The 18,086-nt window shown below is 41.6% G+C and overlaps 1 protein-coding gene across 2 annotated transcripts in view; it reads right to left on the reverse strand.

Annotated features, from left to right (window-relative positions):
• Window positions 1-18,086, reverse strand: part of ZNF106 (zinc finger protein 106) — a 77,571-nt gene that overhangs the window by 22,016 nt on the left and 37,469 nt on the right. Inside the window, exons 5-13 of one of the 2 annotated variants that reach the window (XM_030930422.1) lie at window positions 13,707-15,890; window positions 11,622-12,255; window positions 10,128-10,197; window positions 8,367-8,521; window positions 7,731-7,791; window positions 5,373-5,714; window positions 2,375-2,894; window positions 1,639-1,694; window positions 240-385 (exon numbers count right to left, since the gene is read on the reverse strand). In XM_030930422.1, coding sequence (XP_030786282.1) covers window positions 240-385; window positions 1,639-1,694; window positions 2,375-2,894; window positions 5,373-5,714; window positions 7,731-7,791; window positions 8,367-8,521; window positions 10,128-10,197; window positions 11,622-12,255; window positions 13,707-15,890 — 4,168 coding nt within the window. The remainder of the gene's footprint in view (window positions 1-239; window positions 386-1,638; window positions 1,695-2,374; window positions 2,895-5,372; window positions 5,715-7,730; window positions 7,792-8,366; window positions 8,522-10,127; window positions 10,198-11,621; window positions 12,256-13,706; window positions 15,891-18,086) is intronic. The other variant, XM_030930423.1, reaches the window with a different exon arrangement.

Consider the following 18,086-nt stretch of genomic DNA (forward strand, 5'->3'; position numbering starts at 1 on the left):
GCAGGAGGGGAACTAGCTTTCAGAAAGAGGTGATACCAGAGAAGGCAGAGTAGAGAGACAAAAAGAAATTAAGTCCCCAATGACCTTGCGGAGCTACTGGATCAAATGCATCTAAAGTCAATCTAAGGCCCACCCCTTCCTCCAGACAGCCAACAAATTCCCTTTATTGTTTAAAAGAGTACAAACTGGATTTTCCAAAACCTGCAACCAAAAACATACTACATGTTCTATCAACTTACCACCAGATTATAAACCCGGACAGTTTTATCTGCTGAACAGGTATATAGTAAGTTCCCAAATATCTGAATTGCATTGACAGCAGCTTGGTGCCCCTCAAAGGTTCCTTCTGTGGGCTCATCATCATCTCCTGGCTCTGAAGATATTTCTGGAAAACAAGAGGAGGTTTCAGAGACATGTCTGTGAGAGTCTGAAAAGACCCTCAAAAATCAGAACTATTATACAATACAGCAGTCCCTAGATTAAACCAAAAGTAGATCCCCTTAAAGCTTAGTTCCTCTATCAGACTATTCCAATTCTGATTACACATCTTCACTATGAAGACTGCACAATAAGCAAAGGCCTTTCACTTAGGAAAAAGATAGGTAATTATATAGTGAGCTTTTGGGCTGGGTGTGGTGGCTCACACCTGTAATCTCAACACTTTGGGAGGCTGAGGTGGGCGAATCACCTGAGGCCAGGAGTTTGAGACTAGCCTGGCCAAGATGGTGAAACCCCGTCTCTACTAAAAATACAAAAATTAGCTGGGCATGGTGGCCTGTGCCTGTAGTCCCAGTTACTTGGGGAGGCTGAGGCAGGAGAATCACTTGAACCCAGGGGCAGAGGTTGCAGTTAGCCGAGATCACACCACTGGATTCCAGCCTGGGCGACAGAGTGAGACTCTGTCTCAAAAATAAATAAATAAATAAATAAATAAATAAATAAATAAATAAATAAATAAATAAAAGCTTTGAGTGATACTTGGAAGGTACCCAACCTCTCCCACACTTCCAAACAGTTATTTCTTTGAGTAAGGTAGTATTCCTTAAGCAGTTCCTTCTGAAAGCAAATATCCTTAAAGCCAATGAAACCTTAATACTAATTAGTTGAATAGATAAGGGAGCTGGATAAGACAGATTAGAAGGGCCAGGCATGATGGCTTACACCTGTAATCCCAGCACTGTGGGAGGCCAAGGCGTGAGGATCACTTGAGGCCAGGAGTTGGAGACCAGCCTGGTCTCTACTAAAGATACAAAAAAAAATTTGCCAGGCATGATGGCGTGCACCTGTGGTCCCAGTTATTTGGGAGGCTGAGGCAGGAGAATTGCTTGAACCTGGGAGGTGGAAGTTGCAGTGAGCAGAGATGTCACTGCACTCCAGCCTAGGTGACAAAGCAAGACTCCGTTACAATCAATCAATCAATCAATCAATCAATAAGACAGATGAGAATAAGAATCTGAAAGACCAGGCTTTGAGGTTTTAAGAATAGCAGAACTGTTGATCAAGGCAATCCTCTTGGTGATAAACCCCTCCCCATTCTCTTATTCTATAAATATATTTAAGTAGGTTTAAATTCTGGCTTTAATATTTACAAGGCTTTTAATTCTGTGGTTAATTTAAATAAAACTGAACAGCAAATACCTGAAGAATTCTTTGATCCTTTTATGGAAGAGATCACAGTCTGAGTTTCTGCCACACTACAAAATAATAGCAAAAGTGTTCTCAGCATCTGTGTGAACAGGGCGGGTAGCAAAAGTAAAAATTTCCTGACTCAAAGGATTTTTCTAAACAATGGGCAAAGTAGTAACGATATAAGAAATTCGTTTTTGGCCGGGCGCGGTGGCTCAAGCCTGTAATCCCAGCACTTTGGGAGGCCGAGATGGGTGGATCACGAGGTCAGGAGATCGAGACCATCCTGGCTAACACGGTGAAACCTCGTCTCTACTAAAAATACAAAAACCTAGCCGGGCGAGGTGGCGGGCGCCTGTAGTCCCAGCTACTCCGGAGGCTGAGGCAGGAGAATGGCATAAACCCGGGAGGCGGAGCTTGCAGTGAGCTGAGATCCGGCCACTGCACTCCAGCCCGGGCGACAGAGCAAGACTCCGTCTCAAAAAAAAAAAAAAAAAAAAAAATTAGTTTTTCCATCTGAAATTTCTAAAGGAAGGGAAATAAAAGCAGAGTGAATATTTATAACACAGTCAAAAGAGAAAGCAGAAAATCTCTACTGCTGAGCTTTAATTTTTCCATGTCCACAATCCCTGCTGCATTCACGTAAATTTTGATTTTTAAATAAATTCTGATTCATAATTTAAAATTCTATTAAAAAAAAATAAAGTTGGTGAAAGTTCTTCTGACTGGACCAATACAATACTCTTACCTTACAGGGATGCCGTCTTTATAGCGAGTGCCAATTTCACTGGTCGAGCTAACTTCATCACACCCAGAACGAGAAGTTTCTAGCAGGTTTTGCTCTGTAGAGTTCCAAATATCCTTTTTAGATGGGCTGTCTGGTTTCTCTTCTCCTGATTCTGAAGAATCAATGGCTACTACTTCTAACTGAGGATTAGGAATTTCTAGGACTTCCAGAGACGAGTCACTATCTGGCTCATCTCTGACACTCCCTTGCTCCCGACCAGTCCTGCTGTCTTCCCAAGTGGAGGTTGTTACTTTCCCCCCTTTAATTAACTTTCCAGCTTTTACTTTCCTTACGGGTTTAACAGTCAAAACATCCTGTTCAGTGTCACTATTCTCAGGAACATGGGCAGCCCGTAGACTTTTCTTCTTCCGAAGTTTCTTCTTTTTCTTGCTTCCCCTAGTCTCAGCTGATGTCAAAGTGGATTCTGCCTGTTGTTCAGGCTGGTCAGCTGGAGAGTGGGGTTCCTTTTCCAAAGGGGTTTCTGAAGCAAAAGACAATCTTAGAAAAGAATTGGTACAGGCTTCAGACCCACTATTGCCTCTGGTTGGCTCTTCCCCTTATTTATTTATGCTAAAAAGACCAGCTGATTGGGAAGAGGGAGAGTTCTGTTTCTGGTATTTCTTTGCTCCACAGAAAACTTCAGTTCTTGGCTAGGCTCATGGAAACTTTCTGTTGACTCTGATAAGGACAATCTAGCAGTGATGACTGGATAAACTGGACAACTGTCACTGATCTCTCCTGAATTGAGAGGAAAAAAATTATTGCATCCTTTTTTGTGTTTGCTGCAATTTATCACTGACTGAAACTCTACCAAATATTTCAGTAAGATGTTCACAAAACCATGACTGTTTCAGCTGGTATCTCACCCCTCAGTTTCCCATCACCTACATACACTCCTATGACAGCACTTACTACCCTCTGCCTTGTGTGAATGTCACAGACACTGTGTGTCTTATTCCCTACAAAAGCTCCTTGTGGGGAGGGACTGTTTCTATTAATCTTTTTTCTTGTTTTAAATGTCCACACATTTAACATTGTGTTTTATTCTTAGCAGACACTTAAATGTCTACTTAGCTGAAGTTCTTTTACTTTTATTTCTTTGAAGTTTTCATTATCCACACCCATCCAATTTAGCTACACTTTAGTAGTTAAAATATTTGCTGACTTAGAAATGTCAATTTCCTTTGACACTTCATGTCTAGGAATTAAAAGTGATGAAATAATCACAGATGTACTCAAAGACATATACAATGCAGTGTTATACAGAATATGAAAAAAGTTAGAAAACTATTCAAAAAAGATTCACCACATAAATTATTGTATATCCAAATTATGCAACTATTCAAATATTATGCAACTTGTAATATAAAATATTTTAGATAAATTATTTTTATGATAGAAAAATCATGATATATTAAATGGAAAGTCAGGTTATATATGATTGCTCCTTTGTATAAGTTCTACATGTAAACACAAAAACATGATTTAAGAAAGATTGAAATAATATGTAATATGAAAAATAGTACCAAAATATTTCATGTAATCCATAAATATATACACCTACTATGTACCCACAAAAATTTAAAATAATTTTTAAAAATATGCTACGGGCTGGGCACGGTGGCTTACGTCTGTAATCCAAGCATTTTGGGAGGCTGAGGAACAGGGCAGATCACTCAAGGTCAGGAGTTCAAGACCAGCTTGGCCAACATGGTGAAACTCTGTCTCTATTAAAAATACATAAATTAGCTGGGCATGGTGGTGGGCGCCTGTAATCCCAGCTATTCGGGAGCCTGAGACAGCACAATCACTTGAACCTGGGAGGCGGACGTTGCAGTGAGCCAAGAGGATGCCACTGAACACCAGCCTGGACAACAAAAAGTGAAACTCTGTCTTAAAAAAAAAAAAACTGCATATATATATAAATATATATATATATGTTAAGCCAGGCACAGTGGCTCACACCTATAATCTAAGCACTTTGGGAGTCCAAGGCGGGTGGATCACTTGAGCCCAGGAGATCAAGACCAGCCTGGGTAACATGGTGAATCTCTACAAAAAAAAAAAAAAAATACAAAAATGAGCCGGGCATGGTGGCAGGCGTCTGTAGTCCTAGCTACTCCGGAGGCTGAGGTGGGAGGTTCATCTGAGCCCAGGAGGTCAAGCCTGTGGTGAGCTGCGATTGTGCCACCGCACTCCAGCCTGAGTGACAGAGTGAGACTCTGTCTCAATAAACAAATAAGCTATACATTTGATACTAACATCTAGATTAATATTGCAACACAGTACTGGTAGTAAAATCTAGAGTAATTTTTTAGACTTTCTGCTTTTCCTCAGGAAACCACACAATGCGTTTGTTGGACTTAACTTTCAAATACAGCACCACTGTGGTAATGCAAACTTCTACCAGGATTTTACACAGCTTAGACATATTCTCAGATGATAACCAGGTAAGTGTTATTTTTTGAAAAGAGTGAAAACCCTGGCTATTTCTCAACACAAAGTTCTTAGTAGATGATTCCAAACCCCATCATGGCCACCTGCCTCTCAAGCTTATATTAATCCTGGTTTGTATTTGAGATTATATAGACAGTTAAGTGCAAAGAAATTCAGAGGATAGACCTTATTTAGAAAATTGGTTGAATTAACTTCAACCCCATTTATTTCACACAAAACAAATTTTATACTTATCCTAATAAATGGAACCTTGTGGGGTGTTAATACAAAGTCAGCTCTAACCCTAGATAATAGGAAATGATAGAAAATGACTGATATTTAAATTACATTCTCTAAAATATTTTAAAAGAATCCTCCTGTATATATGAAGAGAATTTCAGTGAAAAATTAGTTGTATTTGCTCATTTTAGTTTTAATGAGCAAGTATGGCTTATATCACTCATATAAAAATGCCCCAGTCCCACTACTGGGATGCCCTTAACCCAGAGAAAAGCTTACATACTATTAGCTTCCAGTAGTTCGTTGGACACATTGCAGGCAGAGCTTGGTGGCACAGCATTCACATTCTCATCTTGTTCAGGAGACATGGGCTCTTGTTTAATCTGAACTGATGAGTCTGGAGCAGGGACACTGCCATGGGTTTGGAAAGTAGGAGATGTGGTTATTTGAAGAGAGGCTCCGGTGGGTGATGGAGACACATGGGAAGATGGAGGCTCCAGAAAAAGTGGGAAAAAGGGAGTAGGCAGCAGTGCCGCATCAATGGATGTTTGAGATCTACTGTTCGTTCGTTCTCGTGTGATGCTACAGGGAACCTGGTCTGGGTGCTCAGAAGGTTCATATGTTTCTAGAATGGGAAACAGACATACATAGAAATGCAAAAATGTTATCTGAAAAGTCATTTGTTTCTGAGCTAATTTGTATATTTAAATATTAGAAAAGAATTTTAGGCCGGGCGCGGTGGCTTAAGCCTGTAATCCCAGCACTTTGGGAGGCCGAGACGGGCGGATCACGAGGTCAGGAGATCGAGACCATCCTGGCTAACACGGTGAAACCCCGTCTCTACTAAAAAATACAAAAAACTAGCCGGGCGAGGTGGTGGGCGCCTGTAGTCCCAGCTACTCGGGAGGCTGAGACAGGAGAATGGCGTGAACCTGGGAGGCGGAGCTTGCAGTGAGCTGAGATCCGGCCACTGCACTCCAGCCCGGGCGACAGAGCGAGACTCCGTCTCAAAAAAAAAAAAAAAAAAAAAAAAAAAAGAATTTTAAGTTAGTAAGTATATTAGCATAGTCTGTCATAATTCTCCGAAATATAGAGAATATAATCTCTACAACCACCAAGGATACAGACAGAATACGCATCAACATTTTTTTTAGATAGGGTCTCGCTTTGTCACCCAGGCTGCAGTGCATGGACTCAAGCAATCCTGTGCCTCAGCCTCCCAAGCAGTTGGGATTATAGGCACATGCCACTATGCCCAGTTATTATTGTTATTATTTTTTTGAGGCAGAGTCTCACTCTGTCGCCCAGGCTGGAGTGCAGTGGCGCAATCTCGGCTCACTGCAACCTCCGCCTCCCGAGTTCGAGCGATTCGCCTGCCTCAGCGTCCTGAGTAGCTGGGATTACAGGCGCCCGCCACCATGCCCAGCTAATTTTTGTATTTTTAGTAGAGATGGGGTTTCACCATGTTGGTCAGGCTGGAATTATTAATTATTAATAATTATTAATCACTTTTGTATTTATTTGTAGAGACAGGGTTTCACCATGTTGCCTGGGCTCAAGGAATCCACCTGCCTCAGACTCCCAAAGTGCTGGGATTACAGCCATCAGCCATTGTGCCTGGCTACATTCCAATTTTTCAAATTTTAAATGACTTATCCAAAGTTATATAGGTTACTAATGGAAGAGCGAAGATTTGAATCCAGGCCTCTTGATTCCTAATGAAAACTCTTTCTAAAACATATTGTCTGTTGCTAAACATTTTTGGGATGCACCATCTACAGACCTTACTATAGAAGGATGAAACTGGCCAGGCGTGGTGGCTCAGGCCTGTAATCCTAACCATTTGGGAGGTCAAGTTAGGAGGACTGCTTGAGCCCAGGAGTTTGGGACTATCCTGGGAAACACTGGGAGATCCCATCTCTATAAAAACATTTTTTAAATTTTTGTAACTTTTTATAATTTTATATAACTTTTTATAATTTTTATAACCTTTAAATTTTTACGATTTTAAATTATAGCTTTATAAAATTAAGTTAAAAATTTTAATAACCAGTCATGGTGACACACATCTGTAGTCCCAGCTACTGGGGGGAGTGAGGTGGGATGATCGCTTGAGCCCAGGAGGTTGAGGCTGCAATGAGCCGTGATCATGCCACTGCGCTCCAGCCTGAGTGACAGAGCAAGGCCCTGTCTCAAAAAAACAAAAAAGGATGAAACCAAGGAGACAGGAGACAAATAACATGACCTTTTCATGACTATTTTTCATTCCCCTCAAAGAGAACAAAAAGGCCTGGTGCAGTAGCTCACGCCTGTAATCCAGCACTTTGGGAGGCTGAGGCAGGCGAATCACCTGAGGTCAGGAATTCGAGACCAGTCTGGCCAACACGGTGAAACCCTGTCTCTACTAAAAATACAAAAATTAGCTGGCGGTGGGGTGGGCACCTGTAATTCCAGCTAATCAACTGCTGAGGCACGAGAATCACCTGAACCCGGGATGCAGAGGTTGCAGTGAGCAGAGATTGCACCACCGCACTCCAGCCTGGGGGATAGAGCAAGACTCTGTCTAAAAAAACGAACAAACAAACAAAAAAAAAACAGAACAAAAAAGTAACAAGCTATCCATCAGATGCCCTCTGAATACCTTGTAATCCCTGTAGAATCTGTATTCTATGGGTCCTCAGTGCACTCATCTCCATAGTTATCTAAAAATAAAGTATTTTATTAAGCATTTTGAAATCCAACTTGTAGGGTCCTCTAGGTCTCCCCACTTTTCTTCCATGTCCTTGACCAAAAATCAGTGTTTTGACTGCTGTGACCCAGCCAGCTGCAGGTTTCCCCAGCAGGCCTGAACCCCGCCCTGGGGCCTTGACGATTCCCAGGCACTGATAAAAGTATCTAGGTTGTTGCCCAAAACACTGAAAGAAATTGGCCCTGGCCCGGAGCCGAATTCCTTAAACCCTCGTATAAACTCCACATCCCGCCCGCTGGCTGTGGATACACCTAGGGAGAACACCCCTTTCTTGCTGTCCCTTGTCGGGACTGCTGCAGCCTACTCTGTAAGTAAGCTCTCCTAATAAATGCTTTGGACTCATCACCCTGGCATTTCGTGCTTCTTTCTTTGGAATCCTAGCTGTCCCCCATTAGGCACAGTCTGGGCACTTCCCTTGTGGAAACTCCCCTGCCACTGCTTTTGGGGTGACTCCAGCCATGGGTTTGGCAGGACAAAACATGATTTCAGAGATGATCCATTTTTATTAAATCCTCCACATGCTGTTACCTGCTGCTTGAGCATAAGTAGCCTCTGAACTTCCACATAAGCTGTCTGAAGGGCTGCACGGGCTTGCAGAAGATTGTTATCCATGCACTGCAATGACTTACTAAGTTCTTCCTCCCTTAAAGAAATATTCAGCAGCTGGTCAACCTGAGAACGTTCTGCCAAAAGAAACCACAAGGTTCAGGTTAATACTAGAGATTTCCATCTCATCACACAGCTCCTCACAAGATTGAACTATTCCCACTATTTAGGATAAGACTTTATGTATTCCTCAATAGGTCACTGGAAATTCACAAAACATTTAGTCAACCACAATGATATCAAAGCTAGGAACCAAAAGTGACACCTGCTAAGATGGAGGAGTCTCATAAGCTCCAGGGTCCACCACATCATTCTGTCTCATCTGATCACCACCTTCCACCACTGCCTTTCCAGGTGAAATCTGTCCCATGCAAACCATCTATTTCTAGGTCTCATTTCCCATTATTCCTTTACCTACCACTGTCTTCACAAAGGACTTCTGCTTAGATTGGACTCTGGACCTAGACTGCTTGCACTCTCTTTCCAATCCATATTTAGTCTGTCAGTTGACTTAAAAATTGTTTTTATTAGAGAAGACTTCCTGAAGAAAATACAGCTGTGAAATAGTACACTTAACTTACTTTGAATAAAATGTTCTGTGTATGTATTTACCATCATTGGGTTTGTCTGTTTCCTATTCAATATGCCAGGACCTCTCCCTTAAGCTCCACACCCACATAGCCAACTACAGACTATGATATTTCTAGCTAGGTTATCTCAAAGGTCCTTTAAGTCAAAGAATCCCTGAGGGAATTCATCACCTTTCTCTATTCTCAATCTGCTCCTCTCATGGAGCTTTCTAGCTCTACATATGATCCATCTGGTTGGTCCAGCCAGAAATGTGGGTTGTCCTTGACTCCTCCCTTATCCATCACATCCACTCACTCAAGCCTCATCCAATCACTTCCGGGACTAGCCGTTATACTAGAACTGGGTTAGAGTCAAGGAAAAGCAGGAATCACAGAAATATATCCATGAGGGAGCAATGTTAATAACTTCTTTCCATAATTCACTTTAGAAAAACAACCAAGGAAGGGAGTGTGGAGGTAGGGCAGCGGGGAAGCAACCAACATGCCTCAAAAACAGAAAGTGAGAGAAATGGCTATACATGACCAAGAGGGCCAACATGTTTTATCCCACCGAAAAGGCTTAAGGAGATTTTCTGGCTTTATATTGTCCCAGTGATATACTAACCTTGGCTTACAAGTCTATGTGACATCATATATTTCTTCTACAGTTGTAACTGGATGTATTAGGAAATCAAACTTTTCTTTCCTCTTAAGCAAGGCAACAAAAATGTCCAAAAAAAGTCAATGGACAATCAGTGTTTGATAAATGACAAGCTATGCTCTGTGTCAAGTTGTACAAACACTGAACTGCTACAAGAACCTCTTGGGGCTGGACACAGTGGCTTACACCTGTAATCCCAACACTTTGGGAGACCAAGGTGAGAGGATCACTGGAGCCCAGCAGTTTGAGTCCAGCCTGGGCAATATAGCTAGACCCTGTCTCTACAAAAAAATAAAAAGAATTAGTGTGTTATCGCACACCAGTAGTCCTACCTACTCGGGAGGCTGAGAGAAGAGGATTGCTTGAGCCCAAGAGTTGGGAGGTTACCAAAAAAACCCAAAAAATGAAACAAAAAACACCAACTTCTTTCTCCCAAAATATTCTGTACCATACCTTTTTTTCCTTTAATTTTCCTTCTTTTATTTTTTCTCTCAAGACTTGGGAGTTCAGGAGAAGATCCATCCTGGAGCGATAAAGAAAACTGCATAAAATCCAATGTGTAAAAGCCATTATCCAAGAGGAGCAAAAGGAATCAATTTGAAGATAGCCGTACGCTGTTCCTCACTATTGCTACCATCTCTAACATGATCATAGGAGTCTCACGCACATGGTACAAACTCAAATTTCAGTTCAATAAACATATCTGATTCAAGAAGAAAGAAAGAAAAAAAAGAATCCAGGGTGAAGTGCCTTCTAGCATCCTAGAGGTAGGAAAGCCCATGGAGGTCAGACAAAGCATTCCGTCTTGGTGTAGTAAGGCACAAGTAGAAGTACTGACAAAGCCAGTTATATGTATCAATATATATATTTATAACTTGGCATAGTTTCTACTTTAAATTTCAGCAAGAAAACCTGTACAACAAAAAGCTTAACAGTCCACGAGACAAGCTCTTTGTCATAGGACAATTCCTCAGCTTGAAGTGTATTTTAAGTCATCCAATAACATCCACTACATATAGCATCTAGCTCAAAGGAGCAGAATTGCAATTTGAAGCAAGCCTAAAATTCATGACCTTAACTACTATGTTTATCACCTCAGTAGTAAATGAGAGAAGCCCAGCACAGTGACACATGCTTGTAGTCCCCAATACTTGAGAGGTTGAGGCAGGAGGACTGCTCGAGTCCAGGAGTTCCAGAGCAGTCTGGACTACATTGTGAGACCTTGTCTCTAACATAAGTTTTAAAACATTATAAAATAAACAAATAAATAATGAAGAGAAGAACCCATTTTTTTTTTCACATTGCCAGATCCCCAACTATCTCACTACCAGCACCTCTTTCTTTCCAGAAAGGGATACCGAGAGGGTTAAGCAGTATTAGCGGCAGAATTGCCGGAAGAGCAGAAGTGCTATCAGTGAAATAAAAGATTCTTAAAGGCCAGGTTGGGTAACTGAATGACGAAGGACAGAGTTACACAGACTAAAAATATTTCTATACTCTGTTCATATATACGCACTCTAATAGTATTAAAACCATCTTAGTGTTAAGCCTAGTACTCCTGAATCCAGCAATCATCCATGCTCTACAACAGTAGAACGCCTTTCTTCAGCAGCAGTGCAGAATGCATCTATGAAAACAGATTGAGTTACAGCTAAAGATGTGACTGATCCTTGGTCAGGTGATACAAAGAATCATTGGCTTGGACACTGGTTTTAGATATGACTTCATATTTTCCTGGTACTGTACATTCATATTAGATTACATTTAATTTAGCAGAATTACTCAGTGTAAGAAACCAGTAGGATGAAAGTAAGAACCTCACAATTCTTCTAGAAGTTGAGAGAATCACAATCCCAGACACCCAAGAAAAACAGTTGAAGCTTTTTTAATAAGCAACTAACTTGCCACATGCGATGTTCTACAAAAAGCAGAGGGAATTATACTCACTCCAGTGGCTCTTCGTTTCTTTCTAATACTTTGGCCATCATTTTGTTCAGCACCAGAGGTACAGCTACTATCTGTGGCTGCATCCGCTAAACTGGAGATCGCAAGGGCTGAGGATGCATTTGATGACAGAGAGTTTCCTTCTCCATTACTCTCTTGGGAATTCTGACTCTCTGAAGGTGGCATAGACCTCTCCTGGCTGTTCAAGTCTTTTGCCGAATGCATCAAAGGTATTATATCGTCAGAAGGTAATTGTGCACTATGTCGCCTTCGGGTAGCAACACTTTCAGCCCTTTCACCTGTTCGGAGGGAGGCAGCCAGAGGTGTCACTTCTTGTTTGAGGTGCATGGTTGCGTTCTGACTCTGTCCAGCCCTCAATGAGTTACTAGGTGAAACCATCTGCTGGGGCTCATTTTCTTTGCCTGTACCTTCCTCACTGAAGAAGCTATACACAGAAGGAGCTCTGTCCATGATCACGCTGCTCTCAGAAAGGCTTCGCTTTCTTGCCAAGCCAGGGGATGAGGAAATGGAAACGCCTTCCCACTGGAATCCTTCTAGACTGGACAGATCAGGTTCACCATCCAAATCTAAGGCTTCTTGTTCATTTTGAACAAGGGGTACCATTTCTATGCCAAACCTTAAGGAAGAAAGAAAAAATGAAAACATAAATTGGATATGGTTATTGGGAGAGGCATTATTTTTTAATGTGCCAGGCTCTCTTAAGCACTGAGGTTATAAAAAGGAAGGTGGTTCTTGTCCTCAAGGAGCTCACAGTCTAGTAAGTGATACAGATATAAATATATTATGTTGTGGCCGGGCGCGGTGGCTCAAGCCTGTAATCCCAGCACTTTGGGAGGCCGAGACGGGCGGATCACGAGGTCAGGAGATCGAGACCATCCTGGCTAACATGGTGAAACCCTGTCTCTACTAAAAATACAAAAAACTAGCCGGGCGACGTGGCGGGCACCTGTAGTCCCAGCTACTCGGGAGGCTGAGGCAGGAGAATGGCGGGAACCCGGGAGGTGGAGCTTGCAGTGAGCTGAGATCGCGCCACTGCACTCCAGCCTGGGTGGCAGAGCAAAACTCCGTCTCAAAAAAAAAAAAAAAAAAAAAAAAAAAAAAAAAAATATATATATATATATATATATATATATATATATATATATATATATATATATAATGTTGTGACAAGTACCAGATTAGAGGTTTGTATATGGCTACAATAATATATTTGAGGGAGTAAAAAGTGAGTTTTATTTCATATGGAGCTCTAAATCTATAATAATACATATGACATATAATTTTTAAAAGCAAACAAACCAAACCAAAACAAAAAAAAAACCTTTTATTGAGCATTTACGGGTGCTTTATACTGATAATTTCAAGTGCTACTCACAGGGTGTGGGGAAAAAGAAAGTGGGGGAACACAAATCCATTATTTCAACAAGTACGGAAATGCCCCTGAAGCCTGGAGAACTGTATCATCGAGCAGCAGAGTTATGACTTTCAAGGAGCAAGCCTATGTTGAACACTGTTTTACCATTCAGAAAAGTCTAGTACCTCAACATAAGATGAAGAGCCAAAATATTACACAAGTGCTCAAGAGAAAGCATGTTGTAGTAATAAATACAATGCCCAGAGTACATACAGAAAAGCTAACTATTCGTAGGTTCCAAGTAAAAGGTAATGAGAACAGTTCTATTTAAAAGTTACAGCACGCATTCCAAAATTAAGGTCTAGAAAAAGACACAGATCTATAGCTCTACATTTTTATATTGTCGTTTTCTACCCCTATAAAGTGATGGATTTTACCCCTACAAAGTGATGACTTTTTTCTTACGTCACCATCTTGTTTCTCAAGTAGGTGTGCTTCCATTTCAACCTGCACTCTCTGCTAGGAAATACTTTATTCCATCTGTCATAGAGTATCAGTCACTATTTGATATTAAATCAAGACATCTACAACAGATATTGTTGGCAAACATTTAATTAAATGAAACAAGTAGAATCTCTTGATCAGGGTCAAAGGGTTACTTTAAAAGAAAGCGAGGGGAAAAAAAAAAAAAGACACTGAAAAGCAGCACACACCTGGGTAAGCCTTTGCCCAGCTCTTGCTTTTTCTTGGATACTTGCTGAATGACCTGTTCCCAGTTGACATTTCTCCGAGATGCATTTAGAATCTGCCGTAGGGTTGGCTTGAGCCCAGACTCCTTCTCTGTCTCACTCTTTCGGTGACCGCTAATATTGCGAATGCGGCGGGCACTATTGAGGTTTGGCTCAGGAAGGTGCACTCCAGTTTTGCTTTTCAAACTAATGTGCCGGGTTAGATCCCTCTGAAGTGAGGCAGGAAAGCCAAGCTTACTTAGTTCAGGCAGGAGAGGGCCCGAGGGCTGACTGATGTCACTTTTTTGAAGCTCTGCATCCAAGCTAGTACTCTCAAAGCCTTCTGTTTCGTAAGGTACATGAGATTTAACAGAGTCGTCAACCTGCGCATCTTCCAGAGAGGTTTTCAAGTCTAGCAATAAGCCAGGGTGTGGACTGGCTGCAGATGTCATTTGCAATTCAGATTCTTTCTGGTGAACTGTGGGATTACATGGGGAAGTGGATAGTTCTCTAGAAGTCTTCAGGATTCGGTCGTCGTCCTCTTTCTCATCAGCAGTACGAGTGCTGCCGGATAACAATTCTGTAGTTGCAGAACCTAGGGTTCCAATTTTTGTTCCCTGCTTTTCCGTGTCAGATGTCTCTCCATCACTTTCATCTTCTAGTGCATGCACTTGAAACTCAATTTTCAAAGACCCTTTTTCAGATTCTTCTACATTTCTACTTGCTTTTGCATAGTTCCTGGTCCTTTTAGAAGTGCTAAGAAGTGGATTTTGCAATGACTCATGACACTGTAGCACCTCTTTGGCCTTTCGTAATGTATCATTTAAATTGTCACCAGATTGCTTTTGAGAGCCAAATGCACTTTTATTCCCTTTTAAAACATGAGGACATGAACTACGCAGTTTGGATATGTAAGGACCATGGTTATCTTCTGCAGAGGGCTTGTTCGAGGGATCTGAGTGTTCTCCAGAGGAAAAAAAATTTGTTTTGGTGTTTTTTGAGGTATTCTTTGGATCTTGCTTTTGAGGAAATGATTTAGTGGCTGGACATGGAAGGAGTGGGGATTTCAATGACGGCATTTTATTTGGGGCATGCTCTTGTTCAGGTTTTTCCGTAATGGAGCACTGTCTCACCACCTCGAAGGAAGCAGCAGAATCAGAAGAGGCCTTGTGATTAAGAGATCCAGTATGCATTTCTTTTTGTGTTTTCTGTGTTGGGGAATTATGTGTTTCATCACTTTGGGGCTCCTGTATTCCTGTAGTTATCAAGCTAAAATCAAAGAGAGGTTTCTCTATCATTTCTGACTTGTTACCAGTGACGTCTTTCAATCCCGACTGTAAATCCAGAGTCTTCTGGGAAGGGTAAGGCGTCCAGCGACGAGGCTTTTCCCTTGCCGCACTGCCATTCTTTCCACTAACTTTGGAAGTAGCAGTGTCTATTTGTTTAGTGGTTTGGCTTTCCGGCTGCTCAAAATTGAAGTCGAGTAAGCCTTCTGAAGGAAATGTATCACTTGCAAATCCTTCAGAAGGACCTCTATATGTGGCAACTGTACCAAGTTTGTCATTTTCTTGCCGCTGCCAATTATATCTGTCCTGACTGTATTTGTTTGACTTACTAGATTTCTTGTTCCATAGCATAGTCATGTCTTCCATTGGACAGTTAGAATTTCTGTTTCTGCCTGGTTGAAATTTGTCTCCAGGGCCACTGTAATTCCAATTATTTGTACTACGTACACTGGATTTCCAGTTTCCGTTACTGTTGTTCATATGCCAACTGGAAAAGCCACCTGTTCCTTCAGAAAGCCAACTGGAATTCCTTCCTGTACCATTATGATTCCAATCTACTGTTCCGCTATTTGAAAGCCAACCACCTCCAGAATTACTATGGTTGTGAAACCAAGTCGAGGAGCCTCCTGCAACACCCTTATGCCACCCGGAACGTCCTCTTGGCCCACCACCATTCCTCAAAGAATGTGGAAAGCTGTTTTTCCTAGTATTATTAAAGCCATCTTTTTCCCACTTCCAATCCCGCTGTGGAGGTCCACGATGATGCCATGCAGGCTGACTGTAACTCTCTCTGTCTTGGTAAGGAATTCGGTCTTCTCGTCTCCATTGGGGTCGTCTGTCATCAGAGTTTATTTCTTGGTTGCTATTGGAAGGTTCATCTTGTCTGGAAGAAAAACAGTTTTTCATTAGTAATTTAAAGGAATTCCTATGCTACCTTGAAAGGCATAACCCTCCAAACTTCCCTTGTACTTTCCTCCCGTTCCTTAGAATATGTAGCCGAGTCTAGTTTCATATCTAATAGTGGTTGTTTTCATATCTTTAAATGATATATTTAAACTTACATTCCTCAACTTATTAACTTAAAAATTAAACATTTTAAATTATTTAAATTTCAAATAATTACAACCATCTCCCCTATCACGCAGAAATATTAAAAATTTGGCACATTTGGCCAGGTGTGGTGGCTCACATCTATAATTCCAGCCACTTTGGGAGGCCAAGGCGGGCAGATCACTTGAGGTCAGGAGTTCAAGACCAACATGGCCAACATGGAGAAACCCCATCTCTACTAAAAATACAAAAATTAGCCATGCGTAGTGCCGCACGCCTGTAACTCCAGCTATTCAGGAGGCTGAAGAATGAGAATCACTTGAACCCAGGAGGCGGAGGTTGCAGTGAGCTGAGATCGCACCATTGCACTCCAGCCTGGGCAACAGAGCAAGACTATCTCAAAAAACAAGCACAAAATCTGACACATTTATATTCTCCTCCCTTTCTTGGTCTTGTTTTTCTGGGCATGTTCTGAGATTTTGTCCCTATCATCCAATTATTATTTTTATACTATGCAGCTTTTTTGGAATAAGAACAACTATGTTTTATAGCTATAGTTATCTTTTTTTTTTTTTTTTTTTTGAGACAGAGTCTTGCTCTGTTGGCCAGGCTGGAGTGCAGTGGCACAATCTCAGCTCACTGCAACCTTTGTCTCCGAGGCTCAAGCAATTCTCCTGCCTCAGCCTCCCAAGTAGCTGGGATTACAGGCATGCGCCACCACGCCTGGCTAATTTTTGTATTTTTGGTAGAGACGGCGTTTCACCATGTTGGCCAGGCTGGTCTCAAACTCCTGACCTCAGGTAGTCCACCCACCGCAGCCTCCCAAAGTGCTGGGATTACAAGCGTACAGGCATGAGCCACTGCGCCTGGCCTAGTTATCATATTAATACAATTTTATGTTCAGCTGCCCTTAATACCATGATTTTTCCAGTTGTAGGTTCTTTCTGAAAAACTCCCATTTCTTAACCTATTTTAAATAAGATTATACTTTCCATGGTTATTTTTATTAATAAACACTTTGACCAGTACCCATTCAATAACTGTTAGTGGTATAAGAAGACTTTTATGTACAGTGCTGGTTTGTGAAGGGCTTAGCACCTAGCTGAGATAATAAAGTCACAAACAGGAGGCAAATAGCATATAGCAAACAAGTAGTAACCATAAGATGTGCTATAAGGAGCTTCATGAGCTAGAGGTTTTTATAAAGAAACTACAGCTGTTTCATGTATTCATGTTAGATGAGGAGTCCACAGAAACATGAATACACTTCAGTAAGCATCACAGCAATAGGTGTAAACACTATTTTCTTCTACAAACTGCCTATGGTGTGCATGGGCATGGTGCTTATCACGTGCTAAGTGCTCAAAATACTGAGTACTGCTAGTTAAAATTTACTGGGTACCTAAGTGTCAGGCATTTAATGCCAAGCACCTTACACAGATTATCTCTTTTAGTTTTTATAATCCTGAGGCAAGTATTCTTTTTTTTTTTTTTTTTTTTGAGATGGAGTCTTGCTTTGTCACCTAGGCTGGAGTGCAATGGCATGATCTCGGCTCACTGCAACCTCCACCTCTCGAGTTCAAGCGATTCTCCTGCCTCAGCCTCCTGAGTAGCTGGGATTACAGGTGCCTGCCACCATGCCTCGCTAATTTTTGTATTTTTAGTAGAGATGGGGTTTCACCACGTTGGCCAGGCTGGTCTTGAACTCCTGACCTCATGATCTGCCTGCCTCAGCCTCCCAAAATGCTAGGATTACAGGCGTGGCAAGTATTCTTATTATTCCTACTTTTCAGATGAGAAATTGAGCAGTAGAGAGGTTACATAACTTGACTAGAATAAGACAGCCAGAAAGTAGCAGAGCAGAGATTTAAACCTTGGCAGTCTGACTCCAGCCAGAGTCTATACTCCTAACCATAGGCCTTCATAGAATCAACATCTCAAGGCCGGGCGCGGTGGCTCAAGCCTGTAATCCCAGCACTTTGGGAGGCCGAGACGGGTGGATCACGAGGTCAGGAGATCGAGACCATCC

The sequence above is a fragment of the Rhinopithecus roxellana genome, chromosome 5 (genome assembly GCF_007565055.1).
Source record: "Rhinopithecus roxellana isolate Shanxi Qingling chromosome 5, ASM756505v1, whole genome shotgun sequence".
Lineage (NCBI taxonomy): Eukaryota > Metazoa > Chordata > Mammalia > Primates > Cercopithecidae > Rhinopithecus > Rhinopithecus roxellana.